This window comes from Poecilia mexicana, unplaced genomic scaffold (assembly GCF_051168715.1).
Source record: "Poecilia mexicana isolate PSO_F unplaced genomic scaffold, ASM5116871v1 scaffold_19, whole genome shotgun sequence".
NCBI classification, from domain to species: Eukaryota; Metazoa; Chordata; class Actinopteri; order Cyprinodontiformes; family Poeciliidae; genus Poecilia; species Poecilia mexicana.
The window spans coordinates 1,018,048-1,030,137 of record NW_028263388.1 but is presented as its reverse complement, the minus strand read 5'-3'; the positions used below and the strand labels follow the sequence as shown (position 1 = coordinate 1,030,137).

General features: G+C 46.1%; 1 protein-coding gene across 2 annotated transcripts in view; it reads left to right on the top strand.

Moving 5' to 3' along the window:
- Positions 1-11,273, top strand: part of snx29 (sorting nexin 29) — a 127,392-nt gene extending 116,119 nt beyond the window's left edge. For both annotated transcript variants that reach the window (XM_088016540.1, XM_088016539.1), the window contains 2 exons: positions 5,056-5,195; positions 10,549-11,273. In XM_088016540.1, the coding sequence (XP_087872666.1) occupies positions 5,056-5,195; positions 10,549-10,675 (267 nt within the window). In that variant the 3' untranslated portion in view covers positions 10,676-11,273. The remainder of the gene's footprint in view (positions 1-5,055; positions 5,196-10,548) is intronic.
- Positions 11,274-12,090: the final 817 nt, after the last annotated feature.

Sequence of the window (12,090 nt, the reverse complement as noted above, 5' to 3'; positions counted from 1 at the left end):
TTGCCTGAAGCATCAGCAGATGCAGAGAAACTCGTTAGCAGGACTGAAATGACGCAATGCAGAACGTGAGAGAAAGAGGCTCCAGAGCTTCAAAGGTCAGAGGTCACCTTGTGACCCAGAGTCGGCCCTTTTCCTCTTCAGACGGACTCATGATGATCCTGTTTGATCTGCCAGCAGATCTCAGGCAGCATGTTTGAAAAATGAACAAAGATTTCCAAAAACATCCCTATGGATATCTGCACTCCGGGTCAGAGGTCGCGTTAAAGATTTTCCATCTTTGACCATTTAAAAAAAAAAAAGAGAAAAATCTGAAGGCGCTCTTTAATTTTGACAGATTACTTTTCACACCCCTCATCACTTGGAGAGACATTTTAGCGCAGAGTTCAGGTCACTAAATAAGAAGCCAAGTTTCCCTTCGCAGCTTCGTCTCTGAAATGGAAACGGCTGAATGACCTGGCGATGCATGAGTGGACGCCGCAGCGAGGAGTCAATATGGCGGCTTTGGAGCTGAACCTCTGCTGGAGGAAGCGAAGGCGAATCAAGAAACGCCTTGTTTAGGAGAAACGTTCCCCGTTTTCAAAACTTTGGCTGAAGTGATGCTGGTAATTCCAGACCAGCATCAAAACCACAAAACAGTCCACAACCTCTGCAGCACTCCCACTGCTCAGTCAGGTGACTCGCGTCGATTTGGACCGGGATGAAGACGATGCGTTCAGGGCAGCAGGTGAACCACTCAGAGGTTAAATGTTTGTATCAGTTATTGGATCCGAGGGGTTTTACTGTGGAGAGAAAGTTAGACGCATTCATCTGCTCGATTGTTCAGCTGGTTTAGACTGAATATTAATTCAGCTGAATGAAAATGAAATGCAGTTTATTATTTTAAATGGCAGAAGCAGATGTCACTTGTGCGTCAGATTTATGGGTGTACCAGAAACACGCAGATACAAAGGTTCCACTAAGGACATTTCTCTGTTAAAACAATGTGTTTAATCTAAATCTTTTGTGTATTAAAGTCTGTAATTAATTAATGGAAATTACGAAGATGACCGTCTGCTCCTGGAGAATCCTTGGGATGTTCTGGAGAAATCTTTATGAAGTGGCAGAACCCTCCGATCTAGATGGAAATAGATAAATAAAAGTAATTCTGACTCTGCAGAAGCTGCCGAAAACAAAGCCCCAGTGAATGGCTGCCGTCATGATGAATGTGACGGGTGAGCAGCATGCTGCCGTTCAGGTAGCAGAGAAGCAGAAGTTTCCCTCCATCACAGCGCCGCTGCAGCTGCTCCTCACTGAGCTGTCAGTCTGCTTCAGAAAGCGTCTCTGCATGGGAGCGCATGTTAACAGGCATGAAACTGAAAGTCCTTGGCATGTAATACAGTTAGCAGGGTGTGTGTGTGTGTGCGCTCATTTCCCCTGCTACCTGATCACCACTGACAGCTGGTGTGTTTCATCCTCAGCAGAGCGAAGTGCAGCTGAGCAGATATTCATGGCGCCGTTAAAAAAGCCTTTGAAGGTCTCGCAGTCAAATATCAGAGCCAGAATGCTGTCCCAGCATTAACATTTCTTCATCATTAGCTGGAAATAAAATATAAAAGCCCCCGCTGGCGCGCGCGTGTGTTTACGTGTGCATGTGTATCAAAGTCACTTTTAGATTCTCAAACAGTCTATTTGTAATTGATGAAAGCAAGGCTAACAGAAACGAAGCTAACAGCAGAGCTGGGCTCCACTGGTCTGCACTCCAAACGGGTCCGAACTCAGAGAAACAGCTCTGGTACTTTGGACGCGTTCGCACCAACCCAGTCCAGTCCACTTTAATCCGACTCCAGTCTGTTTTCCTCTAAAATCCGGTCTGTTGGTGAGGTGTAAACGCTAACTGACCTCTGACCTCTGGTCCTCCAAACCTCGGTCTGGGTTCGGTTGAAGTGACCTCTGGTTGGTTTGAATGTGAGACCGCTCCAAAAGCAGGAAGTGGACTACAGTGCAGGGCATTCTGGGTAAATCCAACCAAAGCTAACATGCTAGCCTAGCGCTAGCAACAGAAATGGCTCCTGCTCTTTAGCCTAAAGAGAAATCCTCCAACCGCCTCCATCTTGTTTCCATCTGGTGAAGAAGGAAGTTGCTCTCAGTGTCTTCAGAGGTTTTTGTGTCGTTTCCTTCAGTGGTTCTTGGTGCAGCGCCCCCACAGGCCAGGAGGGGAACAGGTTGGTTTGACTCAGAGCAGCTGGAGGTGGAGCAGATGTTCTGGTTCCAGTAGAACCGGTTCGACTGAACTGAAGGTTTATTTCGGGTTTCTGCAGAGTTGAAGGGGAAATTCAGCTGTTTGACTCTCATGTTGGAGCAGGGAAGCATGTGAAAGTTCCCTGCTCCAACTAGAAACTCCCATCCAGATGGGAGTTTCTAGGAGTTGCGTATCCGACTTCTCAGAAGTTGCTGATGGTTAAAGCAGCAACGGGGAAATATCTTCTGATCCCAAAGTGTGGGAGGAAATATTCAGCCGTCATATTTCCCTCTGTGTCAAACACCTGGCCTCGTCTGCGTCTCCAGAGGAATCTGTCACAACTTTCATTAGTCTCATTACCGCTGCAGTGTGAAAGCGTCTCTCATTGTTGACGCAGCGTGAAGGCGGCCATTTTCCCTCCTGCCCGTCCTGATGGCCCAGCATGCAGATCTCCTCTGCATGGCGGCTCTTCTGCTCCACTCAGACCAGCTGCCAAACTCTGAGCCCATTTTTCCTAATTTCACGTTTCCAGTTTCCTCTGGCCTCGCTGCTGCTGCCGGCCATGTTGGAGAGACGCTTAGCGACTCTGTGGCAGAAGTTTGCGTCGTTTCACGGCTTTGTTTGGACACAGTGATTCCCACAGACCCAGGCGTTCCGTCACCTCCTGGAAAAACCTGGAATTTAAGGGTTTTCCAGGTACAATTGTTAAAAGGAGAATTCCCCATTTCATTATCCAAATGTTTTTCATTCTTTCTGTCTTTGCCTCTTTATTTCTTCCAGCCTTTCTTTCCATCTTTCCTTCTGTTTTTTCTTTCTTCTTTGTTTCTTTCACTATTTGTCTTTTTTATTTTGCTCATTCTCTTTTTTCTTTCCTCCTTTCTCTTTTCTCTCTTTTTCTCTTTACATCCTTCGTTCTTGATCGCGGACCAATCAGCGAGCGTGTTCTGCTCTCAGCTGAGTCACTTGCGCTCCGCACGGTTCAGTTTTTACCAAGCAGGAAGAGCTGTGCTGGATCTGCTGGTGGAGTCGGTTCTGGCCGAGTTGAACTGGGGCAGAACCAGTTAAAGGGGAATCACCTTTAGTAGGTGAACCGGGTCGTGTCGGTACCAGCTCCAGGTTGAAAACATTCAGCCTGAGCGATGCAGATGAAACGGTTTTAGCAGGTCAGGTGGAAGTCGATGAATTTTTCAGCTGCAGTTTTTCTCTCCTCTAAACGGTTTGATAAATAATTCTGACCTTCAGTGTTTGTTTCCTTTTCTCTCCTTCAGCCTCATTATTTGTTGCAGTTCAGAATAGTGTGAGCAGCTCTGCTGCGTTTCGGACAGAACTGATCGAATTGACCTGCAGTGGGATGAGAAGCAGAGCAATATTTTTAATACGGGTTGCTGCGTGCCAACGCTCCGCTGCGTTGCTGCGCTGCGTTGCTGCGCTGCGTTGCTGCGTGCCAACGCTCCGCTGTGTTGCTGCGCTGTGTTGCTGCGCTGCGTTGCTGCGCTGCTGCATTGCTGCGCCGCGTTGCTGCACTGCGTTGCTGCGTGCCAACGCTCCGCTGTGTTGCTCCGCTGCATTGCTGCGCTGCGTTGCTGCGCTGCGTTGCTGCGCTGCGTTGCTGCGCTGCGTTGCTGCGCTGCGTTGCTGCGCTGCGTTGCTGCGCTGCGTTGCTGCGCTGCGTTGCTGCGTGCCAACGCTCCGCTGTGTTGCTGCGCTGCGTTGCTGCGCTGCGTTGCTGCGCTGCGTTGCTGCGCTGCGTTGCTGCGCTGCTGTGCTGCTGCATTGCTGCGCCGCGTTTCTGCACTGCGTTGCTGCGCTGCGTTGCTGCGTGCCAACGCTCCGCTGTGTTGCTGCGCTGCGTTGCTGCGCTGCTGCATTGCTGCGCTGCTGCATTGCTGCGCTGCGTTGCTGCGCTGCGTTGCTGCGTGCCAACGCTCCGCTGCTGCATTGCTGCGCCGCGTTGCTGCTCGCCAACGCGGCGCTCCCAGCAGCAACGCGGCGGTTGCCCAGGCTTTGTTTGAGCCGTCCTGGACGCTGATTAGCCAGGCTAACTGTGGCCATGTGGCTCCAAGGAAGAGGCTCCCAGCAGGGGGTCCCTGCAGCACCAGCAACAAAAACTAACAGGAATAATTTAGCTTATTTAGTCTGACAGAGAAACATGGGGGTTTTGTCCTTGTTAATTTATAAATCCCAGTTTCACACTAAATATTTAGTTTAGGAGCTAAATATTTAACTCCAAATTAAATATTTAGTTTAACTAAATACTTATTTCCGAAGTAAATATTTATTTTCTAATGTAATTATTTAGCTTGCTGACTATATATTTAGCTAATATGCTAATTTGTTTAGTGATAAATGGAAGTAGACTATCAAAATAAAAGCCATCTGTCACAGACCTATATAAACTCTTCCTGCTGGCTAAATCACTTCAGCCGTCGCTCGAGTGACGCGTTTGACTCACTCTTTAGCTAGCACATTAGCTGCTAACTAAATAGTTAGGTTGATAGCTAAATGTTTAGTTTGAGCTTAATATTTTGGTTGAATTATTTATTATTGGTTTGGAAATTAAATGCTCAGTTTGGAAAAATTTTTAATTTGGAGCTAAGTAATTCGCTTTTGATTAAATATTTAGTTTGGAACTGTGACATTTCTAAACATATAAATGATGAAAATGTGACAACCATGTCTTCCTCCCTTTGAGGCTAAATAAGCCCAAATATTGTTCACGTCTTGCTGTGGGACAAACCGGACCGCTGGTAGAATCACTGGTCATTTGTAGTTTGACCGTGGATCTTACTCTGCAGGTGTTGAAGCTTCATTCCTCCTCTCATCGTCTCTGCCTGCAGGATGCGAAGTTCGTGGAGGAGCGGAGGAAGCAGCTGCAGAGCTACCTGCGCACGGTGATGAACAAGCTGATCCAGGCGCTGCCAGAGTTCACCGCCCGGCCCACCAAAGAGACGCTGCTGGCTCTGCTGCCGTTCTGCCAGTAAGTGGAAACACGCCGCCATGAAAGCCTGTGGTCTGGCCTTTAACAGGTCCTTAATTAAAGGGGCAGTTTCACGTAAAATCCACGTTTTGAATCATGTTATAAAATCAAACCTGAAGTGATGCTTTTATTCTTTCTTGTTTGAGAAATCCTTTCATCTCCATGGCAACCATTGAACTGTTAAAATGCCTGGGTGGACCAAGCCCCGCCCCTGAGGTTTAGCTCCTCCCTCACTCTGCTCCTCCAGACTAGCCATCAGCAATTAGCGACCAGCTGCTGAGCTCATGATAGGAGCTGCTGCTCAGAGCAACGCTGGTAGAAACGTTAAAGGGTTAATAGAGGAGCCATGTTGGGACGTCTTCCTGGAGGCGGAGCTTCAGGAACTTTTAAAGAGACAGAGGCCCAATTTCAAGATGTTAAATCAGGAAGTGACATTTCTTTTCAGTCATATTTGATGTAGCATTTTCTAACAACAGAAGGTAACATAATTGCTTGATTGTTGTGTAAAATGGCTCTGTGTGCCTGGAAAACAGAATCCTGTCCCTTTAAGACGCCCCAATGTTTCTGAATGACATGAGAGCAGAGCGGGTTGGAGATGCTAAAGGCTCGGTATCAGCTGCTGCTCCCTCATGAAACAAATCAACATCGGAAACTCAGGTTCTTTCCCTGAGATTAAAATGTTTGATGATCTGAAACATTCAAGGTTTAAAGCAGAAAAAACAGAATCAGTAAAGCAGTAATGCTGTGATTTCATATTTAAAGATAAAGAGAAATGACTGGCTGTCAGTTTAGCGTAACATTATTATCCAGTTTAATCTAGCATACATTGACGAAGACTCAGCCGTCCCAGCTGCTCCGCTCTTACACACAGGATTAATGTCAAACCTCCTCCAGACAAACTGCAGAGTTTTTCCACACATAAATAATAAAAGTTCCTCGTTTCTCAGTCACTCTCATGTAGCAAAGTGTCTGCAGCTTCAGCTGCCCACCTACCGAGCGATCCAAACCTTCTGTCATTTCCTGTCCATATTCCACATCTGTTTCCACTTAGCGATCAGTCGGCGGACGTGATGTGCCACCCGTCTGCCCTGAATGTCACTTCCTCCCTGGAGACGCCCGCTGAGTGCAGCGGCGGGGCGTTAGCGCTCTGCGGCCGCCCGCCATCATACGGCGCCGGTTTGCTGCTAACGCTACAGAAGCTTCATAACTGATCCAGATGCTCTGATGCCAGGACATGAATTTAAATCTCTGTCAGTACAGAAACATTTTCATTAAATGCAGCTAATAAAGGCCACTGGAGCCACAAAACCTTTAACACACATATACATAATTTACAGAGCTAAAACGTTTGGATTTTAAATCATTTTCACTCCAACAAGCAGTTTGTTTCTGGTAAGAAATCACTAAATAATGAGACGATAAAAATAAGGATCAGGGTTGTTTTTATTAGTATTTCATTAAAAAATAACTAATCAAAAATCATTTAAGCTTTTTATAAAACATTTATAAGCATTGCAGAAATAAATCTCTTCAGTAGAAACCAGCGCTAACTTAAAGTTAGCCTTACTAACCCTAAAGCGCTAATTTCTAACATTCACTCTGCTAACGCTAATGCGCTACACCAACATGGTATTTAGCTGAAGCTAACGCTAATGCGCTACACCAACATGGTATTTAGCTGAAGCTAACGCTAATGCGCTACACCAACATGGTATTTAGCTGAAGCTAACGCTAATGCGCTACACCAACATGGTATTTAGCTGAAGCTAACGCTAATGCGCTACACCAACATGGTATTTAGCTGAAGCTAACGCTAATGCGCTACACCAACATGGTATTTAGCTGAAGCTAACGCTAATGGCTTCCTGCCCAACATAAACCTTTTAGTTGAATGAAAACTGTTTGACCTGTGAACCTGCAGGTGGTATGAATAATTATGAGCCTCATTCTGCGGTTAGCTGTCAGTTTTTCTGTCATGAAAACTCGACGTGCACCAACAACGCGGTACGATGAGTTTGTAGATCTGTGATTTTAGAAGCAGCTCATTAAATTCATTCTAGGAACTGAATGAGGATCTGGACGCAGCGCTGTGGTAACCATGGCAACACATTGAGACGTTTGGAGGGTGATTCCCAGACACCAAACAAGAAGAGGAGAAGTTAAGCAGAGGCTTGGTGTTGTTCCTTAGTAATGATAATGCGACGCTGCACAATGCTCATAATTAGTCATTTCTGTGGAGCTGAAGAGAGAAGATAAATGAACCGGAGCCTTGCAGCGTGACCCGCTGTCAGCAGAGATAGGATGAGCGCTCAGATGGTTCACTCGGGTCAAATTTGACACAAAGTGGTTCATAATTAAAGCTCTCAGATGGATGTCAGTGTTTGCTTTCAGAGCAGAAATTATTGGTTACCCAGGATTATTAAATTTAAAATCTGAATCATCAAAGCTCCAGGGAAGAGTGAGGGTTGCAGGTTCAATTACCATCCACTCCTAAATGCAGCAACGAGGGCACAAGACTTTGACTAGGCCACCTTCAGTTGGCTGTAATCTCATAAAAGCAGTTATGGATGCTCATTATTTATGTTTAATAGGAGGCAGTGAGGGAGTAAAAGACAGCAGCAGAAGAAGTTACAGACAGACAGACTTCCTGTGTGTAATTAATGATTTAATTAGTAAATTAATAAACAATAGCGCTGCTGATTAACTGTTTACGCTTTACAGACCAAACTAACTGCAGAAAAATGAACAAATGAAAGTTTTCCTCTGGTGTTATTCTGCTTTTCATCTAAAGCATGAACCAATAAAACTCAAATTCAAATTATAAAATAGTTTTTATTGGTTTAGACCAGAAATATTTCATGTCCATTCCAGTGGACGACTGGTTTGACTCTGAGAATAAAGTGTCACAGTTAGCATCTCATTCATGCTAAATGTGACGCTAAATGCTATCAGTTAGCATCACATGCTAAATGCTATCACAGTTAGCATGCAGTGATTGGCTTCCGCCTGAGGAACCATCAGTTCATGTTTGTGAAGAAAAGTTTCTTGTTGAGACCCAAACGGTTACCGCTCGGCTTTTTTCTCCTCGACACTCATTTTGATTTATGCCAGCATTTGTGTAGCTGTCTACTCTAATTAGCTTCCTCAGCATTCACATTATTAATATTCCAACAGCGCTGGGGAAAGTTGTTATCCTGCACAAATCAATAAAATGTCCAAATGGGGAACCAAGGCCTGCAGAGCGCCAGAGAAAAACCCATAAACTCAGTTAATCCGACACATTTTCCCCTTTGAGCTGAACAAACCAGGCGGCTGGCAGGTTCTGCTCTGCAGTTTAGGAGCAGTTCTGGTGATGTAGCGCCTCATGCAGCCATGTTTGGACCTGATTGGACCTGATTGGACCGGGTCTAACAGAACCAGCCTGGTGCCGGTCCGATGGGGAGGAAGAGCCGCTCCTGATCCAGAGGAAAATGATTCAGATTCACTGTAATGAGCAACCTGTCTGACCCAACACACACACACACACACACACACACACACACACAGAGAGACACACACAAACATGTTTGTGTTGCTATCTTTGTGGGGACTTTCCATTGACTTCCATTCATTTCTACAGCCTAAACCTGACCTTTACCCTTTTCCTAACCCTAACCAACCAAAACTCAATTCATACCTTAGCCCTAAATCTGACCCCTGACCCAAAAACAGGGTTTCCCCTCATGGGGACCAGGCTCCGGTCCCCACAACGTAGTATGTGTCAGGAAAATCGTCCCCACAAGGTATTACAAAGAAACGCGCGCACGCACACACACACACACACACACACACACCCTGAATGCAGCAGCTGATGGTGTCTGTGGTCAGTTAAACTCTGAGTTTCTTTCTCTGCTTCCTGGCAGATCATTGGCCCAAATGTCGCCACCTTCAGCCAATCAGATGGCAGAGTTTTATTTTTAGTCCAATTGAGCGAGGCGGACCGAACCGCCTGGACCGAGTCCGGACCCAGAGGTCTGGCTGGCGGTGCCTTGGCGCCGCTCGCCCTCATAGCGTTAGCGTTAGCGGCTCTGCGCCTCGGGTTGCCAGGTTGGGATGGAATCGGGTCGACAGAGAAAGCGTTTCATTTCCTCCGTCTGACCGGCGCCTCTCGCTCACCCTCATCCCTATCAGCCTCGGGGATCAGCCAACCGCGTGTTTTCAGGATGGTTGCCCTGGCAACCGGGCCAGTGATGTCACCGGCTGGACAAAATTAGTTTCCCTCAGAGTGATGGGAAAAGTGCGGCCCGTCATGGGACAAACGTGAGCTTTAATCTGAGCTGATGGGGGAGATAATTCACTTCCTCCTCAGATTCACACGAAGCTTTTATTAAACATTAAATAACTGAAAATACTGAAAGCTGCTCTGGATTGAAAGTATTAGCAAACGTATCCTTATAGCTCTGATGATTTCAGGATGCAGCTGCTGCTTTCCATGATTAATCATATTTATGGACAAGCTGCAGGTTCTGATTTATTTATTATTAACAGCCTTTAAGATGGACTGAAAATGTTTTCTTCCTGCATGGATGGGTAGCAGATTTAATCTTCTGAACATTTAATTACCAAAACCAACAAAAGAAGCTGGTTCTGGACCGGTTAACGGTTCTGAAGCTTCTACCTATGGTTGAGTATAAAACAAACATGAATCTTATGTCCTACTTCTAATCGTAATAAATGTTTTCATAAACGACGAATCTGTTTTGTGGCAGAATAATTAACATTATAGATCGATTATCAGTCGGTCGGGTCGAGAGAAACGGTTCATAAACGGTTTATAGGAGCTGCTGCAGATGTCGGAGCTTTTATTTTTAGTTTTCCACCTTAATGTTCATGTGCTTCGTGGTTTCACATGTGACTTTCAGATGTGAAATTCGGGGGATTTTCCTGTAAAAACAGAAACTTTGAAAACTGGCATCTATTTTTATAGCTGAGGAAAAGCAGCTGAAGTCTCACTGGATGCTAACGGGACCAAGATGTGTCCAAGTCATTTAACTTTCTGTGCTGATGTTCTTTCTAATTTCACATTTTCTCATCATTTATCACCTTCCAACTCGTTTTGGTTTTTAAAATGTTTCCAGTTCGTTACGTCGGTTCGGCAGCAGAACTTATTTTATAATTCAGTTGTGGTATGCTAACAGCATGCTAGCTAACATTAAAACAGCAAGATAACTATGCGTAACCATGGCAACCAGTATCACTTATTTAAAGGCTGGTCAATCAGCTGCTGACCAATCAGCTGAGACGATGACATCACTGACGGTCTGTTTTCATTGGTCGGAGCTAACATGTCCCTCCCTCTGTCTCCGTCCTGCAGAGACGCCCCCCAGGGGAACGAAGGCGGCTCCAAGACGCCCCGGTCCAGAACCTCGTCCCGTTTCCCCCGACTGGGCCGCAGCCACACGCAGGACGCTCGACCCGAGCCGCAGAGCGGCGACCTTTGACCCCGGGACGGCACAGACTCTGAGGACATTCAGGGGCCGCTGTGGAGATTTACTTAAACTGGTGACGCTTCGGCCCGTCAGACGGGACGGAACCGGCCGACCCAAACATCCAGAACCGGTTCCGGCGCTCAGACAGGAAGTGGACCGGTCCGATCCTCAGATCAAACCGGTTCTGGGACTTTTTACTCACTTTTGTAGTTAAAGTCTTCTTAGTGCCTACCATGTTTTGTAGCTTCTCTCCTGGACCTGGGGGAGGTCAGAGGTCATGGGTCATCAGCTGCCTCAGTGCCACCATTAAACCCAGACTGGACCTCACACTGCTGGCATTCCTCCTCCCTGCCTTTGTTATTGTTGTTGTTGTTGCTTTTGTCAATGTGCTGGATCGTGTCGTCACCGTGGTGACGTCGCCACGGTGACTCGTTTTGTTTTCTACGACGGCAGAGGAGGATTCTGGGAAGCAGGAGGATCAGATGAACGTGAGCGAAGCGACACCATGAATAATCTGTAATTTGGTGCGTTGGCTCAGATTAGGCCTTCCTTGATGGCATCATGTTGCTACGGCGCTGAGATTATTAAAGCCAAAACTGAAAAGGAAAAACTGAGCCGCAGTCATTTCAGCGTTTGGGTTCAAAACTCCTTCAGTTGTTCTGAACACATAAAGTTTTTAACTAACTTTTGTTGGGTTAAAATGTTGAACCAGTTTTCTCTGATCCTTCAGCCCTGCTGTTCGTTCGCAGCTAATAAACACCTGAAGTCGCACCTTCACCAAAAACCAAAAACATTTTGTAGACGTAAACAAACGTAAACTGATGGACGATGGACTCTCCTCCTGTTGGGACCATCTGGCTGTTTCTCAGCAGGCTGGACCGGGCCGTTCCAGAACCTTAAAGGAAACACATTATGCTTTTGAATTTTACATTTAAATCATCCATTGTGGCCTATTTAAAGCTGAATCCCTGGTTTTTGTAGCTCCTCAGGCTCCACTTTGACCCCTGACCTGAGAGCAACTCGTTTTGATGCACTTCACGCCCCGCCTCCCTTACAGGTCGTAGAAATTTCAACCATTTTTGTAGTTTCATAGCAGAATACGATAATCTAACGGCACAGAAACGAATTAAAAGACGTGAACAGCAGCAGACTCCAGTCTGACATGTTGGAGCCACAGCATGAACAACCTCAGCTTGTAAACAAAGCCTCAACATAGTTAGCACGTAGCTATGCTAGCACCTAGCACGTAGCTATGCTAGCACCAAGAACGTCACTCCATGAATTTGGTTCAAGTCTTCAGATGAATAAGAAAAAACAATGAAAACTGTTTACATAATAAAACTGTTATAAAAGCCAAGCACAGTTCTGCCCTCAAAGCGCTAACAGCTAGCATACAGTGCTAACATTAGCAGAAGCTACAATGCTAT